This window comes from Hirundo rustica, chromosome 2 (genome assembly GCF_015227805.2).
Source record: "Hirundo rustica isolate bHirRus1 chromosome 2, bHirRus1.pri.v3, whole genome shotgun sequence".
Taxonomy (NCBI): Eukaryota; Metazoa; Chordata; class Aves; order Passeriformes; family Hirundinidae; genus Hirundo; species Hirundo rustica.
This window is the reverse complement of record NC_053451.1, coordinates 3,076,601-3,096,417: the sequence shown is the minus strand read 5'-3', so window position 1 is coordinate 3,096,417 and position 19,817 is coordinate 3,076,601. Positions and strand designations below refer to the sequence as shown.

The window sequence follows — 19,817 nt, the reverse complement described above, 5'->3', positions numbered from 1 at the left end:
AAGAATTATTCCATCAACTACTTAATCACACATTCAGACAAGATAGATTTTTCCTGAAGTAAATCTACAAAGCAAAATACCCTCCTAAAAAAAAATAATATATATCTTGCTCTGAATTTGCATTTAATGTTTTATTCCACTTTGGGACAATTAGAAAATACTTTTTAAGAACTTTATCAGTGACATTTTTCCCTGCTTTTCATGGCCCACCATATCCAAATGCAGGCACAAGGAGGTGCTCATTTGCAAGTGGTGGGATGGTTCTCAATAAGGCTGAAATCATTAAAAAAGGAAGCCACCTTTCTGCTTTTACTCTCATTTGCTCCTCTCCCACCTTCTCCCTTACTGCCTCATCACATTTCTGGGCTTTACCCTGTATTGGTTAGGGCAGAGAGCACCCAGTCTCCTCTATTTTTTAGGGCAGGATGTTCAATAAGGACCCAATACATTAAAGTGGAAAAAGTAGATCTAAAAATGTGCTACGTTTTGAGGCACCCTCCAATCAAGGGACCTCGAGTAGGTTAAGAACAACACCTGTTCTGAGACAGAGGTTTCGCCAAATGACATCCAGAGGTGGTTTGAAAGCCATTCCCAGATTCTCACTGAGGAGATGTGACTCTAAAGATCTCCCCAGCAGCAAGGGAAGTCACTGGGAAAGGGCAGAATAAGCAGGAATCGCGTCAGGGCCCATCCCCAACACAGATGCTGCTGGACAAGAATTACCCCAGAGCAGCACAGGGGACAGGGACACAGCAACATCAACCTAAATCTCTTGTGGATGGCTGGAGGATCTGCTCTGACACTGCACGCAAACCAGCCCCTTGTCTGTTTCAACTGCTCTATTTGATTTGCCTTGTCAGAAGCGAGGTCAAGCCAAATGCTTGTGGTCCTTAAAGATTAAGCCTCACCTCGAGGAAGCATCATTTTGGGAAAGAACAAGGTGAGAATGTCACCGACCAGCTGAAGTGCTGCCTCCATTCAAATTTGGAATGCTGTGCTGCCTTCTAGTGCCTTTATCATCTTCAAAAAAAAATAGTTCTGCAGCAACATTTGTGCCACCTCTCACTATAGGATTATTACCTGTGGGTTTAGGGCAGCAGATCCATTTCTTTTTCCTCTAAGCCCACGAAGGGTCGCATCACCACGACACCATGGTGACCATGTGCAAAGGACCACCTCAGAGAGAAACAGCACAAAACACTGATGTGAAGAACCACCTTGGACTTGGCTGTAGGGAGCAGAAATTCCTCAGTGGAGCACAAAAACTGAGCCAGGTTTGTATTCTATCTCTTCCTCTCAAGAGCAGCTGTGACTCTTTGATCCCGGCATTTTGTTTTGGCCGCACACAGAACGTTTTTGAAATTAGGCTGCAGGATGCTTGGCCCTGTTGAAAATATGTACAACTATTAAGAAAATAAAAAACTTCCAAGGTCATTAGACCTTGACCTCAAGTCATAGGATGCAGACACGAGGATCAGACAAGGAAAACATTTTCTGACAAATGATTGCTGTGATGTATCTGATAAAAAACAGGCTTCAGTCAGTAATCACCTGCTGAGGTGACATCTAAAAGCTGTGACCAGTGACTGCGTGTGCCCTGTATGCTCTGATCCAGGTGTGGCAAACAGAGAACTTCAAATTTCACTTTTCCCTGGAATTTAAGAGACTACCAGTGTGTGCTGTTCCAATTTTCCCCTGGAACGAAGAATCTCATTTAGAGCCAATACTGCATGAAGTTACATCAGCTTAGAAGCAAGCCATAATCTACTACAGCTCAGCCTGATTCTTAAATTTTCCTCCCACTCACCAAATCAATTTTTCTGATAGGAACACCTACCAATACAGCCATTTATTTGTTTGGCAAGAAACAGCTAGACACATTTGATTCAAATGCTTGTAGCTACGTTAAATACCCTGCAAGTTTAAAGCAATCCCACTGCAGTTTTCATAGCTGATGACCTCAACTCTCCTTCTAAGACAGTCAAATGAAGTGAGGGGATGCTCCCAGCCCAGTTCAGGCACCTGTGGCTCTCCCCTAGAGGAACTCTCCTCTCTCCACTCACAGAGCTTTTCCTGAGCAGGCTGCAGCACTGCTGCTCTTCCATGCTAAAAGCCACAGAGTCTCTTCTCCAGCATTTCACATCTTTCACCCACTGCTGTAGTCCTGATCTTTTCATTTTGCCCCTCCTTCAAGGTGCTTCACCTCTTGGCACACCCTGCTGAGGAAGCCAAGGGTTCAGTGGTCCCCTGGTCAGCTGCACCAGCCCACAGACACCATGTAATCTGTTCTTCCACTCCACTCCACAGAGGAGAATGCTTTTGGCAAGCCATGGTTGAACTGCGTCAGATGCCACTGAATAAAGGATAAAATGTGGTAACTACTGAAATTGCCTTTAGGTAAGGTTTTCAAATTTCTTATTGTGCCAATAAGAAACAGAGAGGTGACTTTTTGGATGTTGGAAAACAGAATGGCAGAAAAGCACGAGGGCAGCTGAACTCCAGAGTCCTCTATTGCCTCTGAGGCGCTGGCACTGGTGTGTGTGCTACAAATACAACTGTGGGCAGTTTCATTAGAGATCATGCAGATTTCTCTGGGACTCCCCAATCCAACAAATTTGGTCATTTTCCTGCCCTCATTTTGCTTGGAGCTGCAATTTCTTCTACAATAGAAAGGCTGACTTGTTTTCCACCCCATCTCCATTACTCAGGAAAGAGGAGGAAGGACATGGCAAGGAATTAAATTATAATCCCCTGGCAAAAATAATAAAATAGTGTAAAAAGGGAAAATGTTGCAGCCTTATAATAAAAAGGGAGCAAATGTCAGAAGTATCCAAGAGATCCCTGAATGGACAAGAAGCTTTGTCAAGAAGTGCCTCTGAGTGGACACTACTTGCCAACATGTGCAAATTTTGCCCCTCACCTCCACAAGCCTGCCTCCACCCTTTCTGCTTTTCCCTTCCCACTCCACATGTGCTCACCAAATTCCTGTCACCAGCCAGAATTGATTAGCAGAAAACAAACAAACAAAACCCACAAAACAAAAACAAACAAACAAAAAAACCAACACAAAAAACCCACCAACTCACAAAAAACCAACCCTCCACAGCACTCTGGAACAGAGTACAAACCAAAATTCATCATGTTACAAACAAAGATAAGTATCACTTATTAGTTAGCTTTGCTTTTACCTCTCTTGTTGGTACATTTTTTAGTTGGAAAGGGACTCCAGGAGATCAGCAAAGGGTTATGCAGAGCTCAGTGCAGCTTTTAGACACACCAGGCCTTGCTGCAGGGTTCAGGTCTAAAGCAGCTCACAGGGATTTGCCCATCTGCAGAGACTGAGAGAAGTTCAGCTTTCAAGGGTCTCTTTGTTCTTCCTGTGATTACCCAGTCCATGTCCCCCTCAACCATCCAATCAAGCACACATTTCAATCCCATCGCTGAGCAAGTTACATTCTTGCCTTTCCATTTCAATTTCCACAGGGCAAATGAAGCCGATGGGAAGCGATTTGCCAGAGGTATGGTTATTTCGCCCAGCAGCCTGACACGACTCCAAATCCGGATATTACACTTGCTGTTCCTGGGACAGATGCTGTCAGACCTTTCCATAGTATCATCTGCATACTCAGATTGCATGAACTTTACAGCCTCCCAAGTTCTCAGAGACATTGCTGATAATTTAACCACCTCAAACATTTTGCATCCCAAAGCAGGGGAAAGGATAACAGTGAAAGCTCACACAGCAAAGGGTGAGGTTTCAGAACTTCTGATGCATTTGTTTGCCTCAGCAGAAGGTACAGCAGTGTTCTGAGGGCAAACTCTGTAATTCATACATAAAACATACTAAATGTTTTCAAACTGAAGGAAAACAGATTTGGATTTGATATTTAAAAGAAATTCTTTACAGTGAGGGCAATGAGGCACTGGAAGAGGCTGCCCAGAGAAGGTGTGGATACCCTATCCCTGGAAGTGTTTAAGGTTGAGACTTTGCAACCTGGTCTAAGGTGTCCCTACCCACAGCAAGGAAGTTGGAACTTGATAATCTCTAAAGTCCCTTCCAACCCAAACCATTCTGTGATTCTGTGAAATTAATAAATGTACAATGTCACACACCCCCATCTCCACACGGGCAACTCCTCTACCTCTGTTCTTTAAAACAGTGTTTTTAGAAACAATGATTATCACTTTCCATCTGGGAAAGAACCCTAGGGGTGAAAGGATTCCACTCTGCTTCAAGACAAGCATAGGCTGGAATATTTACACCATTACCCTTTCAATTTGTGCTGAAAATAGAAGAATATTAATAATTTTTTTAAAAAAAGAAAAAAAGCTGGCATTGATCTAACTGCTGACATTTGCATCTGTAAGCAAAAGACACCTTTGTTTTTTAAGTCAACAACTTAGCAAATATGAGACCTGTTCTGCCAGTGCTTGAAAGATGACACTGTACATACAAATCAATTCTTGCAGAAACAAAGATTTCTAGATGTGTTTGGAGAGAATGCACGATTTCCATGACTTCAGACCACTGAAAACCATTTATTTAAAAAACATACTGCATTAGAACCAAGTTAGTAAATAAAAGAACCAAAACCTCTACCACATTAGGCCTGTATTCTAGAATTCAAATCCCTTTGAAAGCACCACCTTGAAAACAATACAAAGCTCCCTTGACTTCCTGAGGACTTCTCAGAGGCCCACAGGCCCACGCTGGAAGGCACACCCAGTATTTGAAGTTAAAATAAGTTAAATTTCTTGCTTCCTTTCGATCAGGAAACTGCAACACACTAAATTCAGTCGCCCTGGATGCGTTCATATACACACACTGTATTTAAATCAGTATTAATTTATCATATACTGCTCAGACAACCAATAGGCATCAGGTGGAGGATACCTTCTTTAATTTAGCCACGTACATGGGACCCCACGCTCTCCCCTTCTCTGGGAGAACCAGCAGTTCATGCTGCTGTGTTCCACTGAGGAAACTGAATTGCTGGGAAACACCTCTGGCCATCCCACTTATATCCACAGGCATGACATTCCTGCAGGAGTTGAGGATGAGATCGATCACATCGCTGTTCTCTGCCTTGGAGAGGGTGCACGTGGAGTAGACCAAGGAGCCACCAGGACGCAGGGCTTTCACAGCAGACCTGCAAAGAACAACAGGAAAAAGGGGGAAAAAATCAACATCAAAAGTGACATACTGCTAGTGGGAGAATGTGCAGATTTATAAATCCAGAGTATAAATAAATATGACAAAAATAACATTACGGAAATGTCTTAACTTTATGTAATTGACAGTTCAGGAGAACACCCACAACACAATTTTGCTTTTCATTTATTATTGTATTCTCAGTTAGCTGAAGGTGTTTTTTACACCACAGTGACGAGTACAAAGCAGCATCCATTCAGAATATGCATCAAGCAATCCTGTGCTCAGCACTGCTGTGAAAATGCTGCAGCTGCATACAAAATGGGTTACCCCACATCAAAAGGGCCAGTTAGACACTTGGCAAGATGCTTGTGGGAATCTGCTGTAACAGCCTGAATTAATGACTGGGCTGTAATTTTAAAAACATTCCTGCCAATTCTGCAACCTACTTAGCAGGTAAGAGGATCTGGGGCAGTGACTGAGCCGCTGCTTTTCAACCTCATTTTTTAAGGATCATATGCTGTTTGTTTATGTGCCCTTCACTTATTAACATGTTGACAAATTTGGACTAAACAAAGGCAGAATAATGGCTTAAAGCCTGAAAGCACCACAGCTACAGGTGGATGGAGGGAACAGAGGTTCTTTATCGCTTTACAACTGAATTTAAATAAACTACTTATTTCCCATTACAGCAGATCTGCCAAGTCTTTATTCAGACACATGAAATACAATCTATGAGTATAGAAATGAGATATGCAAGTTATATTCACCTACTCCAAATTAAGAGAGTAAGGAGAAAACTCAAAAATCTTGCACCACAGAAGAGTATTCCTCAAACCTGTAACACCACATTTCTGAAAGAGGAAGCTACACAAAAGGTTAATTTGCTATTGAAACACTGTCTGAAGATAAATCCCACTAAATCATACATTTTTGAGCCATTTTTAGCCCAAAGACTGAATTGTAAGTTGGTATACAAACCGATACTACAGGCAAATACCACATTAAATACAGTTGTTCCCTCAATAAGATTTCTTTTATTTCATAGCAAGAAAATCAGAACAGGTGAATGGTGTAAATGACACTGAATAATCAGAGATTTGTACACTTTACTGACAAAACTGTGCTCACACTCCCCCACACCCCAGGGAAAAAAATATCATGGGACAAATAAAAAGAAAAGAAAAAAAACCTCTCCTCAAACCAGATGAGGTGAGCAGCCCCCAAATGCAGAAAGTCTGATTCCAAGTCTAGATAAATAAAGACAATGCCATGGAAATAGCAATTCCTCCAGAAACAAGCTGAGGACTTCCCAAGGGTGACAGCTGACCAAAAACAGTTGAGAAAGGAAAAAAGAAGATACAAGGGGGGAGAAGATAAGTCCTTTTAACAGAACTGCAACTTTTTAAAGAAAATAATCAATAAAGAAAAGCTTCAGCACAAGGAGGCTCAAAGTTGATGACAGATCAAAGCTGCTCTTAAAGTCCTGTCCAAAATAATAAGGGAACACCAGGACAAACGACTGCTTCAGACAGTGATAAGACCAGGTGAAAATTCCTGAGAATTACACCAAAGCTATTTCTCTAGGGAGCATACACCTTACTTTGCTCAATTCTTTTATGAGTCTTGGTTATGACAATCAGCAAGCCAAGTCTATATTTTAGTGAAGTCTATGCTTTTACTTAGTGTAAAAGGACAGAGCTCTCTTAACTGACGGTGCTCTAAGAAAAATATGTTCAATGCCTCTGTCACCTCAGTCTTCAGGAAAAAGATGGAGAGAGTGAGGATATTCAGCCTTAAGGATCAATTCCAAGTTCAGCCTGTTAAAGGCAAAAACAGGTTACAGTGCACTAAGGTTTTCAGTTTAACTGGGCCTAGGTGGACTCATCTGAGGCTACTCCAAAAAAAATCAGTTAAACCTATTAATTAGTTAAAAGCAGAAGCTTGTCTCACACCCCCGAGTAGCTTTTCAAAGCCAGCAGAAATGTTTGAGAATGCTCCTGCCACAGGCTGGTAGAGCACAACATTCACACTGCCACCCTGAAAGAGTGAAAGAGAGCAGGTGGAACCCTGACATCACTCCCAGCTCTCATCTTCCAAAATTCTGCACTTACCAGCAGGTATTTGAATTGCCAGAAATTCATCCTGGCATCCCAACACACATTTACTCCTTAGAGGGCTCCAAAAGCAGCAGTTCTGCACCCAGAAGCTGTCCCCACCTCTCTCCAGCTCCTTTCCTTGCTGGCAGCTGTCCATTTAAAAGAGCAGGGATCACTCATGCTGCTGCCCTTGGCCTGAGGAACCACAGGGCACCCACTTATATGGAATCAACTAAATTAAAGCAATCCAGGGATGTGCAACCTTCCCTTCTCGTGAAAAAGCATCAAGCAAGAGACCCTGATGCCCTGTCTCTTGGCCTCACACCCATCTGGGGAAATTGAAATCACTTTTCCCCCTCTGCCATATATTGGATCTTGCTTTTTATCTTTCACATTAGAACTCAAAGAGAACAGAGCTGAAGTCTAAATGGGCTCTCATGAAGTCGTGCTGATCTTCAGATTATTATCAGAATCCACCTACATAACTCATTTCTGACAGACCTTCCCCTGCCAGCTACACCTTTTCTGTGCATGCAGGAGTGCCGAGCCCTGAGGGCAGCCAGAAAGCTTGGGAATGTTTTAATGTGACAATTGAGATGTACTTTCAGCCGACCTGAGAATTCTACTCAGAGAAGCAGATAATGGCAACCACTTTCCTACCTCCAAGACAACATCTAGACATGAGAGAAAGTTCTTTTACCATGTAAAGTAGGAAGGAGAAAAGACAAGAGAAAGTAGATGTAGCTACAATGTACAAGGTTAAAAAAGCCTGGATGCTTGCAAAATGTCCTTTTTCTTCCCTTATAGAAAGTAAGAACCCCTCAAGACAACATTTTCAAGGGCACCGTGCTCCTCCAGCTGAGTCCATCAGAGGAAGAGTAACACAGGCTTCTGAAGGAAAACTTGAAAATCTCACCTCAAGACCCCCCCATATCTAAACCTCAACCATGAATCTTCTCTGACCCATGACCCAAAAAGGTCAGCCTGCTCAGTGCAGCTCCCTTTATTTCGAACCTAAACCAGGAATTTAAATATCTGAGGAGAATTCCTGCAGGCAGCAAGGTTAATCAATGTATCTATCCATCTTGACAAGTGCAGCAACAGTTGTTCCAGTGCCTGAGCTCAAAGTCAACGCCCGCCAGCCCTGATTAAGCCGTGCTTGGCTTCTGATAAACCTGCAGGGAGCTGCAAAATTCCAAGTGCTGGGCTCAAAGTCACACAGGGTGACACTGAGCTGGGTCAGCAGAGCCAGGGAGTTTGGTCCTCCCCTCATCAGCAGCACAGAGAATTAACTCAGGAGAGAATTCGTTCATCAGAGAATTGCTCAAACACATTTAAAAAACTCTCTCCAATCACTGGAGGAAAACAGGCTCATCCAAGGGATAGGCTGGAGATGAAGCACAACTTAGTCCTACTGTAACTCCACCATCTGGGAATTAAGATTTCTTTTCACTAGAAATCTTAATTATGGACGCTTCACTGAAGGAATCTGCTGCCTGTTACTTTGTGACTCCCAAAAATGGGAAGTCAAATCTAGAATGATTAAGATGCCAAAACATTTTTTGCCTTCCTCTTATTACAATGCCCTGTTTAAAAAAACCCCACGTTATTTAAAGGTAGTTAATCTGCACTTCTTCTTCTCTTAGTGGTACACATGACATTTGTGTTTATTAAAGAGCTAAAACTTTCAGCTGAAATAAAGATCAAATATCCTAATTTTATTTCAGGTACCTATATTTCCTGTAATGAATTTCACAAGTTTACAGGCACTACTACTGCAAGGTTTCATGCTCCACATGCAGAAACATTAGAACACACATTAGGAGCCCTGGAAACTTCTTCTGGAGCCTTTTTCTGTCCGTCTCATTCAACAAGATCTGTAAAACGAATTAACACATGCAGACTGCTCCTCTCTTGTTTCTAAATGAGATTTTACAGCACTAACAAAAAACAACAGGTAAAAAATACTCTCTATTTTTGCAGGGTGTGTGTCTGGGTACAGGTTCAGATTGCACTCTGGAAGTCAGAGGTACAACAGATGCATTAATCTATCCCAACTCCCTGCATTACAGGAGTACCAGAAAAGACTTTGGAAAGAAATATATTATTTCAAAGCTGGTTTTGGGTTTTTTTTTAGTTTATTTCTCAAGATTTACTAAATTAGGGAAAACAAAACAGCATTACTGTTTAATGTCTCAGGTGGGGGGAAAAAAAAATGATGATGCTAGAGCCACATGACAAACCCAAAAAAACTTCCTGGCAACTAAAATGTGGCTAGCCAGGACTCAAAAAGGATTTTTCCCACTGGCAGAGAAAAGCCTTGGTGTCCCAAACATCCTTTTAAAAATGGGCAGACACAAAAATATCTATTTCATGCTATAGGTAGCACCTGCATGTCCAGCCTATCCTCCTGTGCTTGGGTTTATGCTGCATGCCATGGGAAAGGGCAGCATTAATTATGTTAATCATTCGACTGTTCCCCGTATTAAAGTGAAAAGATGAAACAATTTTAGGGCAATTTTAAATGAACACAACACTTCAACAGTGCCATCTTTTGGCAACTACAACATATTTCTGCTCGATGGGCAAGATAATGTCTCACCAGAATAAAAAATGCCAATTCTTTCCTTTTATGGAGTTAAAATATCCACACTACCTTTCGCCTTTCACAAGAGTCCAGATACTTTGTGGCAATATGACCTGGATGTTAAAGGTTTTGCTTTTATTTCTTTGAACTTGGACAAAATTATAAAGAAAATCCTTCAGTGTCAAAATAGCAATTTTTTTTTAACACTTTGAGATGGGCAGTGACAACAGTTCAAGCACTCCCTCTGCTCCTCTCTAAGTAAACTTTGCTCCTGTGGGGAAACATCACAGCTCAGAATAACAGGAGAGTCATGAAAATCAACTGCCTTTTTCAACACTAAAGTGAATTATAAATAAAAGGAGACACAGGTATCAAAACCCCTCAACTAAATAACCAAGGCCCACAAATCCAAAAAAATCCTCAGCCTGTTCTACCGTAGGCAAAATTTGTCCTGAAAATCCTGATAAGCAACATTTCTATTGCAAATTATTCTAAATTATTCTAAAGCAAAGACCAAACAAACAGCTAGAAGCATTGCTCTTTCTCCTGTAATGCATGGTGACTTCAGGAATACTCATCCTGTTAAAAAAGGGATATGAGACAGCCCAGAAGGGAGAATGAAACACCTTTGAAGACCACTAAAGAGAACTTTGGGGTTAGTGGTTATCCTCACAGCTCATAACACACACACATACAGAAAGGGCTGAAGGTGGAATTAAAGCAAAATTTGAGCCTGAATTCAAATATGTGATCCCAAAAATCTGTTTAGTCATACAGTTATTTATATATTCAATAAACCTGGCTTTGCAATATATATTAAGGGATTTGATCCAGAAGTTAGTCAGAGGGTGCTGCCACACTTAAAATCAGAAACCATTTATTTTAACACCTGGAGCCATAGCAGAGGCCACAGCACTCACTCTTTGCGCAGAAATTCCAACCAACCACATAAAACCTCCAACAACCCAACCAAAAGTGTTGCAGGGAATGGCACAGCAACAAACACACACAAAATATTCAGCTTAAGATAGAAAGTGGCTAAAGAATCCTATCACCCGCACAACCCACAGCAGATTTGTTGATCCAACAGTTACAATTCTCAAAAATTCCCAGTGGAGCTAATTGAGAAGATGGTTTTGGACAATAGAAGGATTAACTGGGTAGCTACAGAGGAGCAAAAGGAAAAATTCCAGGGGAAAGAGCTGAAGACGTGATGAAGCAATTCTCAGCACAATTTACTCCACACAGCAGAAATGGTACAATGGTAACATATGTTAAATATGTGATGTTATATTTGTAAACACAATTTTTGCCTTCACTCTGTAAGCACAAAAAAGCCCAGCTAAGAGCACACAATTCCTCTCCTGTGGAAAACTCCACAACTCAGTGAAAAACACAGAGCTGTTTAATTACTCTGAGATGTTGTGTATAGAAGAGTTCCAGCACTGTGAATGCCTTTGCTGAGTTTTCTAAGTTGTATCCTGTTGGATTTCTTTTCTGCTGAGCCCTAACACAAGTTCCTTTCAGCTGCAGAAACCAGCCTAAGAATAATTACAACATCCATAACAGTTTAACCACTACGTAATTGGGCATTCAAGCTTAGCCCAAAATTTAATTTCTCTCTCAGAACTGATAACATTGGTAAATTTGCTTTTGGGAACCGCTGTATTTTGTGTTACCATTTAGCATCAGGAAATGAATATTCCTTTTTTTTTTTAGCTTGCAGTTTGTCTTCTGCAAGAACACAAAATAATAACAAGATTTGCAGTGTGTTCTTGGATTAGAGCACTCAGCAGGGATGCTTTGGTTTGGGTACAAGCAATAATTACAATTTCAATTCCCTTCAAATCAGCCATGTCCTCATTGCTTAGAACATTTGCTGTTCAGCATTTTTATCACTTATTTACATTTCAGATTTTAGGAAGGCCACAGGAGGAAGACTGCTGCATCAGTTTCTTCCAGATCCTCATTCTCCAAAGCCTCTGTGTACTTAATTAATTACATTGTATTGCAAAGCCTACTTTTCCTCCCTTAACTTCCCTCTTTGATGACCCCAGCTTCCTCCAAAACAGATCCATAAAAACAAATTAGTGGTGAAGCATCTCCTTAATTAAGGAGGAGGGAATCGCAAATTTTAGGCTGTTGCTTGACAGAAATAAACCCAGAACTCCACTTTGCATTTCATTCTTCTCCTTTTATGTTACACTTAATCCTCCCGGTAAACTGAAATAATGCTTGGTCCCTCAAGCTTCACCTTCAAACCACAGGATGGTTTGGGTTGGAAGGGATCTAATGATCATCCATTTCCAACCCCCTGCCATGGGCAGGGACATTTTTCACTGTCCCAGGCTGCTCCAAGCCCTATTCAGCCTGGCCCTGGGCACTGCCAGGGATCCAGGGGCAGCCACAGCTCCTCTGGGCACCCTATGCCAGGGCCTGCCACCCTCACAGTAAAGAATTTTTTCCTACTATCCCATCTAAACCCACTCCCTTTCAGTCTGAAGCCATTCCCCTTGTCCTGTCACTCCCTGCTCTCATAATGATTTCTTACATTACTGTCAATAAAGCTGCTGGGATTCAGCCTCACACTTGCTTTTGCTCACAAACCAAGGGCAGGAACACCAGGCAGCATAAAGCACCAGGAAATCTGAATCAATGAAACCAGACAACCCTGCATGAGCGGGCTCGTGTAAAAAGCAGTACAGCTGGATTCATGGAGGCTCAGCCCTCCTGAAAATTACTGGAAGTACTGGAGAAGAGATTCAAAGTCAACTTCTGATTTATAATTATACACTCTAGTCGTTAGACTGAGGGTTGAAGAGGGAAGCATTCCAGAATTTCGGTTCTAATGCACTTTCATGAACCATTTGGCCTTTTCTGACCCTGCTTTATCATTTCCTTTTTTCTCCTTTCACCTGGGATCTGAGATGTCCTTAAACTGCGAATTCATTCTACAGTGATCAGGTAAAAAGAATAATAAACAGCCAGTGGACAGCTATACTTCAAATATTTTACCCAATAACCCAAATAACCCTTTTATCCAATAACCCTCATAAACTCTAACCCTTGGAAGTAACCATCCTTTTACCACAATTTATATAGCAAAGGTATTTTGTCTTTACAAATTCTTACTATTGTTGCTAAACTAAAGAGTATTTTCAACAGAAAGTTCTCTCTCTGTTCAGGAATAATTCAATTAAATTTGATTTGGGCTGACAGGAATGTATTTTTTTTTTAAAAAAAACCAAGGTTTCTGCTGTCATGAGTTCTCCAGGATTACAATGTGGAATGATTTATGCAAATTCTCAAAATTTCTCTGCATGATGTATGCTTCCTTTTGCTACGGGTTCACAAATTGGATTTTCTATGTCAGATATTGAAAAGGGAAAACTGAAACAGGTCAGTGTTTTAAATGTGATTGATTTCTTCAAAGGAAATGGATGACATGATGCATTACTGCAATAAGATCCTCATATTTCTGCTATAAATCACAGGCTTCTGCCAGGCCTTTTTCAACTGGAAGTCTTGCAAAACTATCTTGAACTGCAATGGGAACTTTCCAAAAAAATTTCCCCTTTTTTTCTAATAATATGTTATTTTTCCCTCAATTTGCTTTGACAGATGGACTTCAGGCATGACTGCTACTCCACAAATAACATTCAAGTTTAGAAGGTTTTATTGAAAAGTCACTCTTTTTTCCCCGCACCCCCCATGAGAAAAACTGTGCAGTTTGAAATGCTTCACAAATGCCAGCCCATGGCTGGTAGCATTAAAATGTGTAGTACATGAGAGCCTGGCTTTAGATTACTGGGGGGATGTCCACAAAAATAAACAATCCTCTCCTTCCCCCACCAAAACCGTATCTTCTTTTACTTTTTTGCCCTGCCACTTAGGACTGGGACCCTTTCTGTGCTACAAACAATCAATATGGAATATATCTAAACCCATTTTAGCTGTGTCCACCTAAAATATTTTGATTTTATACCAGACTGTTGTGAGTCATCTGCAAATGGACATTTCTGTGAATGAGTTAAGAGGACCAAGGCCTCACTGCTGATATCACCCACACAGATTTCCACATCCTCATTATCTAAGACCCACTGGTTATTCTAAACAGCATCACAACCACGTATTCCCGACATTAATTTCAGAGGAGGAATCCTGGGTTTGTTTATTAAATCTTGCCCCCACGTAATTTTTATTAATTACAGGAAGTTCCTTTAGCTTTTTGCACTTCTCACCCTAGAAGCTGGAGCTGCAGGGAAGACAACTCCTTCCTCTGCAAGAGCCTGAGCACAGCTTGCTGCGGGTCAGCAGAGAAGAGCCAACTTCTGTCATTTGAACAAGGAGCATCAACCAGTACCTAGACAATTAATAAAGTCAAATAATTAAAAAAAAAAAAATCAACAAAGATGGTCACTTTTTGAACACCATGGGCCAAAATACATTCAATTTTCTTTTGCAAGCATTAAGAAAATTTTATTTTCCATTTTGGGGGTAAAATTATCCCATTACTATTTTTAGATGTTTTTATGGGGTTAGCAGGTGAGGACATAAAAAATTAGTGCTCCAAAAACAAGATCTCCCTCTTGTTCTCCTCCCCTTTCCAACTACACATCATGCAAAGATTACAGCTACAAGCTCTTCAGAATTCACTCCCAAAGCTGAATGGGCAACATCATCCAACACAGGAATAAATGCACAACAAGCTTCATGAAGTGTTTCCTGAGGCTCTACAAATCCTGTACGTGACTTTATTCCCCTTGAAAAGTCAGGTATTTTTGTGGGGAGCCAGGAAAAAAAAAAAAATTAAAAAGACAGCAGCATAGGAAGAAGAGGAGTAAGAACGCAGAAATACAGTTTGCCAATAATGATGTTACCTTGTCATAAAATTCAGGCTGAAGATCTCCAATCTGTCGACCATCCAGTTTAGAGACCCTTATCAAGTTAATCAAAGGATCTGGGATGAAGGATTCTATTGTCTGCTCCAACCATCTTGACCTCAAATCATCATATTCATTACAGTGGAAACGACCTTGGAAAATTAAGTAAAAACAAACAAGTGAACACCCAGAGAGAAGTCTCTGTAATTTTTTTTCTGTTTTGTTTTTACAAATAGAAGGAGTTAGACCCATTTTGCTAGTTCTACTGCACTGCCACGACTACCACAGAGTTTACACCTTATGTGCCCGTGTTATTGCACTTTTTAGAACACTACTGGATTTTTATAAACCTAAATAAATTTCAACGTGCTCCTACAGAGCAAACCCTAAATATTTACTATCAAATCCTTCTGTAGCAATAGACTTTCACAGTGAAAGAAAGTTTAATCATATCCAAAGAGTGAGTGCCTTCCTGGGCTCCTTGAGCTACCATCTAAATGAAGTGCACACCACATATTATGAAACTGCCTTTTAAATAAATAAAGCATCATTTTTGGTATCTTAAGGTACATCTTAATATTCACTGAAGTACATTAAGAATCAAATTCTTCACGTCTTCCATTCTCAGCAAGTCTGGTGTCCTCAGAAGCAGACAGAGGGTAAAGTGTTGGGTTTTCTTTTGACAAAAGAGGCAGCAGAGGAAAAGAAAAAAAAAATAAATAAAAAAGGACAAGCATGCTAAGATTACAGAGTACTTACATCCCTGTGCCAACAAACTGACATGGTTTTAAGAAACTTCTGGAGAGGTAACAGCGGAAAAAAAAATCCACAGAGCTACCCCACTTTTGCCTGACACTCTGCAATAACCTATATTAAAGTAAGAACTGCATTTGTAATCCTCCTTTAGGCAAACACATTTCATAAAATCCTTATTGATCCGCACAGAACTAGGTGGGACACAAACAGTTGTTTGGTTTTTCTTCCTGCACCAGCACCTGGCTCCATTACCTGGGCAGGCACACTGCAGGATGGCCACAGATTTGCCCCCTGGTGCAGCGCAGAGGTCCAGAACATCTTCCCCATCCTGCACCTCCAAGGCCAGCACGGGCAGCAGCGAGGCAGCATTGAGCAGGTAATACTCCTTCAGTCTGCCAGGCCGGTGTTTCTGCGCAGGGAACCTGCCAGGAGCTGTCCTGGTGTAGCACCTGAAGGCTGCTGGGAGGTAGGGCAGAGCTGCTGGGAAGGCAGGACGATATCCCTGCTCGGCCAGGATGCTCTCCAGGCCGGGGCTCTGGCTGAACCTGTTCAGCAGCAGGGCGTGCTGCCAGCACCACGGCGAGGTCAGCACATCTCTAGGGTGAAGAAAGGAAGAGCCACTCAGTAACCCATCAAATAAAACAGCGCAGGGAGCCTTTATTCACAATTTCACCATTGGATAATTCTGGTGTAATCACAAATTAATCATTTTGCCTAGAAAAGTATGCAGGAAAATTATTTCAATAGGATATCAAGCCACTGGTTTTTGTAATTATTGCATTTAAAACACCAACAACTTCTTCTGCAACAAGACATTATCCATTTTTCTTATTTAATGTAGACATTATAAATGATGAAGCATAGTGCTCTTCCTGACTATAAAGCAATTCCCTAGGGACAAAGAATAACTGTAATATTAGCTGTAAACAACAAAAATAATCACACACGTTAGCTTTACAATCCTCATTCCAGCCAACACTAAAATGCCATTTTCACAAATGTTCTTTTTTACATTTTATGTTCTGCAAACACTGGGCCAGTAAAACTTAAATCAATAGGTATTTTTGGAAGGCAGAAGCAGTGTGTGGTAGAAACTCTTGTTTGTCTTTCAGTTTGCTCTTTCAGGCCTTTCTTACATGGATTTCCACCCTTTCTGTTTGAATTCCTGTTACTAATTTTTCATTTAATCTCAAAAAAATATATACTTCAGGAGTATTCACTGCCTAAAGCAGAAAAAACACATTGATCCAACTGAAGACTTTTTGACTCAATTAAACTAACGCTATGCATCTATGCTTTTTTGTTCTTTAATAATGAAGTTCTTTAGCAGCTGTGTGCTCAAGAGCCAAATTAAGCGACAGCCTTTGCCATACGTGTCATTACTAATTCAATTCCTTCTCTCTTTCCTTCCATCTCCCCAAAGGCACAGACCTGACACCGCTCCATGCATCTCCCAGTTCTGCCGTGTACTGCTGCTCAAAGTGATCCAGAACCACTTGACAGATCTGCTTCTGCAGCTTCCCTCTTGTTTTCTTTTCCAGCTTCAGAGAGGAAGAAAAAAGAAAAGTAGTAAAGCCAAACCAAACCCTCTCCAGTTCTCACTAGAATTAGTAAAAAACATTTCACTAATTCCATCAACTTGGTATCACTGATATTAGGACGCTCCAATATTAAGACCAAGTCTTTATGTGATCAAGATGTAATAGACATTTCAGAGGGCAAATGAGTTAAGCTATAGCACGCCCTTCGTGCCTGCTCGGCGGGTTAATAAATACCCCTCCATATCCACTGTGCTGATAATCCAGGGGCTCCAGGGACTCATGGAGTTTAACCTACGAAACGAAGGGAAAGACCTTTTGGTTTCTAAGCAAATCCTAAGGGCGAAGGCCGAATTTCCCTCCCTACCGGCACACAGCAGCGCCCCGTCCCAAGGCGGCACCGGGATGGAGCGACAGGGACGGAGCTCGGGCTCCAAGGCCGGCTGTGGGGCCGGGAATTCTCTCTGCGCCGGAGCAGCTGCCCGCAGGAGGTACGGAAACCCAGGGGCGCGGAGGCACGGAATGCCAGGGGGTGCGGAGGCACAGAAACCCAGGGGTGCGGAGGCACGGAATGCCAGGGGGTGCGGAGGCACGGAATGCCAGGGGGTGCGGAGGCACGGAATGCCAGGGGGTGCGGAGGCACGGAACCCAGGGGTGCGGAGGCACGGAATGCCAGGGGCTGCGGAGACACGGAATGCCAGGGGCTGCGGAGGCGGGACGCGCGGAGCGCACACGGGACGGGCGGGCTCTTTCCGCTCGCACGGCCGCGCAGGAAGCGGCCGGGGCCGTCCCACCGCGCTTCCGGCACCGGCCCGGCTCCGGCCGCAACCCCCGCCCCGTCTCACCTGCCCCGGCTCCAGCCCCGTCTCACCTGTCCCGGGTCCCTCCCGGCCCATCCCGGCGCCAGCGCGGCCCCGGCGCGGCGGGCGAGCGGCAGCGCCGGCCCCCGCATGGCCCGAGCTGCCCGGGCGGGGCGGGGCAGCGCCGCGGCCCGGCCCCTCCGCTGCGCGGCGGGGAATGAGAGCTTTTCACAGCGCCACAGAACGGGCAGGGGCAGGAACGGACCTTAAAGATCAGCTGGTCCCAACCCTCTCGGCCCGGGGGGGGACACAACCCGTAGAGGATGCTCACGTCCCCGTCGAGCCTGGCTTTGAACACTGCCGCGGTTGGGGCACCCCACAATTTCCCTGGGCACCTTGTTCCCGTGTCTCAATATCCTCACGGTAAAAAAAACAAAACAACAACAAAACCCAAACAAACACTTCCTAATTTTTTTTTTTTTTTTTTTTTTTTTACCATGGGAGGCTGACTCTCCATCCCGACTCCTCTTGCCTCACCAACAGACAAAGACAAACCAGGATTAGACAGCACCTGGGCTCTCACATAATCAATTTATAAAAGTGATCCTCATCCCACCGCCTGCTGGAGGGTCTGACGGCATCCACGCCCCCCTTTATTCCTATCTAGCCCAGGCTTTGGAAGTGCTGCTCAGCTCACCTGAACCACACCGGAGATCAGCTCCAGCTTAACCCGCTGCTACTGCCATGAAAAACTGCTGGAGGCTTGAGAATTATTCACAGAAATCTCTCAAACACACTTCCAGATAAAACATTCTCCAAGGAGAGGAATCAGGAGGACCACTGTACCCCAGTTCAGCTGTCACTGGTTTAGCAACACCAAAATCTGAGGCTGCTCTCATCTGATCCTTTCATCTGGACAGAACCTGAGACCTGGAAACTGCTCCTCCAAGGAAAGGCACCCTGCTCTGTTGGACATCTCCTGCTGCAATCAGTGTCCTAGCAAATCAAAACAAAACCCCACACACTCTCCCTTTCGTGCCCATTTTCCAAACCTGGCTAAGAGCAAGCCCTGTGGAAGCAGCAAACTTGTTTAAGAGCAGTTTCAATTAAAGCTTCTGCAGGCTGAACCCAGCCTCTGTAATCCAGACCGGAAAGGAGTGCAAAGGTAAAGGCAAGAGTGCTACTGTATGGATAAATATTTGAGTTTCAGGCACCAGCTAATGAAGACTAAGTGTTTTCGCTCACTTCATGCAGATTAGCATCAGGCTTGAAAGGTTATTTAAAATGCTTCTGTCAGGGTTGTGACAAAGGGCCTTGAAGGAAACCTGAAAGGCATTTTGGTGTTTTACTGACAGATACAGAACAAAAGTGGTATAAAAAGCAGTTCTCTGTGGCTGTAATTCTGCCAAGGCCAGTACCATATCAGAAAATACACACAAGAACTGACTTTTCCCATACCAATAAAACAAAAAGGTCTGAATGAGCCACCTTCTCCATCATCTATGGCTCTATTCCACCAAGTGATGGATGGTGCCATCGGTGTTGCCGTGTCTGAAACCAGATCTGCACCAAAGCAAACAAAGGACTCTGCTTCATCAGCTCATCAGCACCATCACAGCCAGACTGCAAACAGCAAAAATGCATCTTGTGTCTCTCTCATCTGCTACTGCAGATAAACTTACAACAAATTTCAACAGGCTCCATTACTTATTCCATCTACAAATGCATCTATTGAGATACTGGTGGTTATGTTCTATTCAAAACAGTAAAATATTTCAAACTGAATGAATCCCAGAAGCAAAGAAGCTAACATGATGGCAAAGTTATTGGGTAGCATCCTGAAGTTATAGTACAAAACCTTCCACTAAAATACTGGAATGTATTACTGAAAAAAATAACTGCTTGAATCTTATTTAAATGGGGGAAAAAAAAAAAAAAAATCAATGTTATTTACCTTGTTACGGTCCATCAATCCTTTCCAGTCTCACACCAGAGACCTAAT

The 19,817-nt window shown here is 42.7% G+C and overlaps 1 protein-coding gene across 2 annotated transcripts; it reads right to left on the bottom strand.

Moving 5' to 3' along the window:
* Positions 1-4,484: 4,484 nt before the first annotated feature.
* On the bottom strand, positions 4,485-19,789 carry NSUN3 (NOP2/Sun RNA methyltransferase 3). Of its 2 annotated transcripts, none has more exons than XM_040054769.2 (6): positions 17,887-17,967; positions 16,909-17,018; positions 15,730-16,073; positions 14,719-14,873; positions 14,080-14,201; positions 4,485-5,150 (listed from the first exon to the last, which is right to left on the bottom strand). In XM_040054769.2, exons 1-6 carry the CDS (start codon positions 17,965-17,967, stop codon positions 4,880-4,882), a joined length of 1,083 nt encoding a protein of 360 aa, XP_039910703.1. In that variant the 3' UTR covers positions 4,485-4,879. The 2 variants fall into 2 exon arrangements, with proteins under 2 accessions (XP_039910703.1, XP_039910704.1); XM_040054770.2 differs by lacking the exon at positions 17,887-17,967 and adding an exon at positions 19,770-19,789 and having other exon boundaries at positions 4,487-5,150.
* Positions 19,790-19,817: the final 28 nt, after the last annotated feature.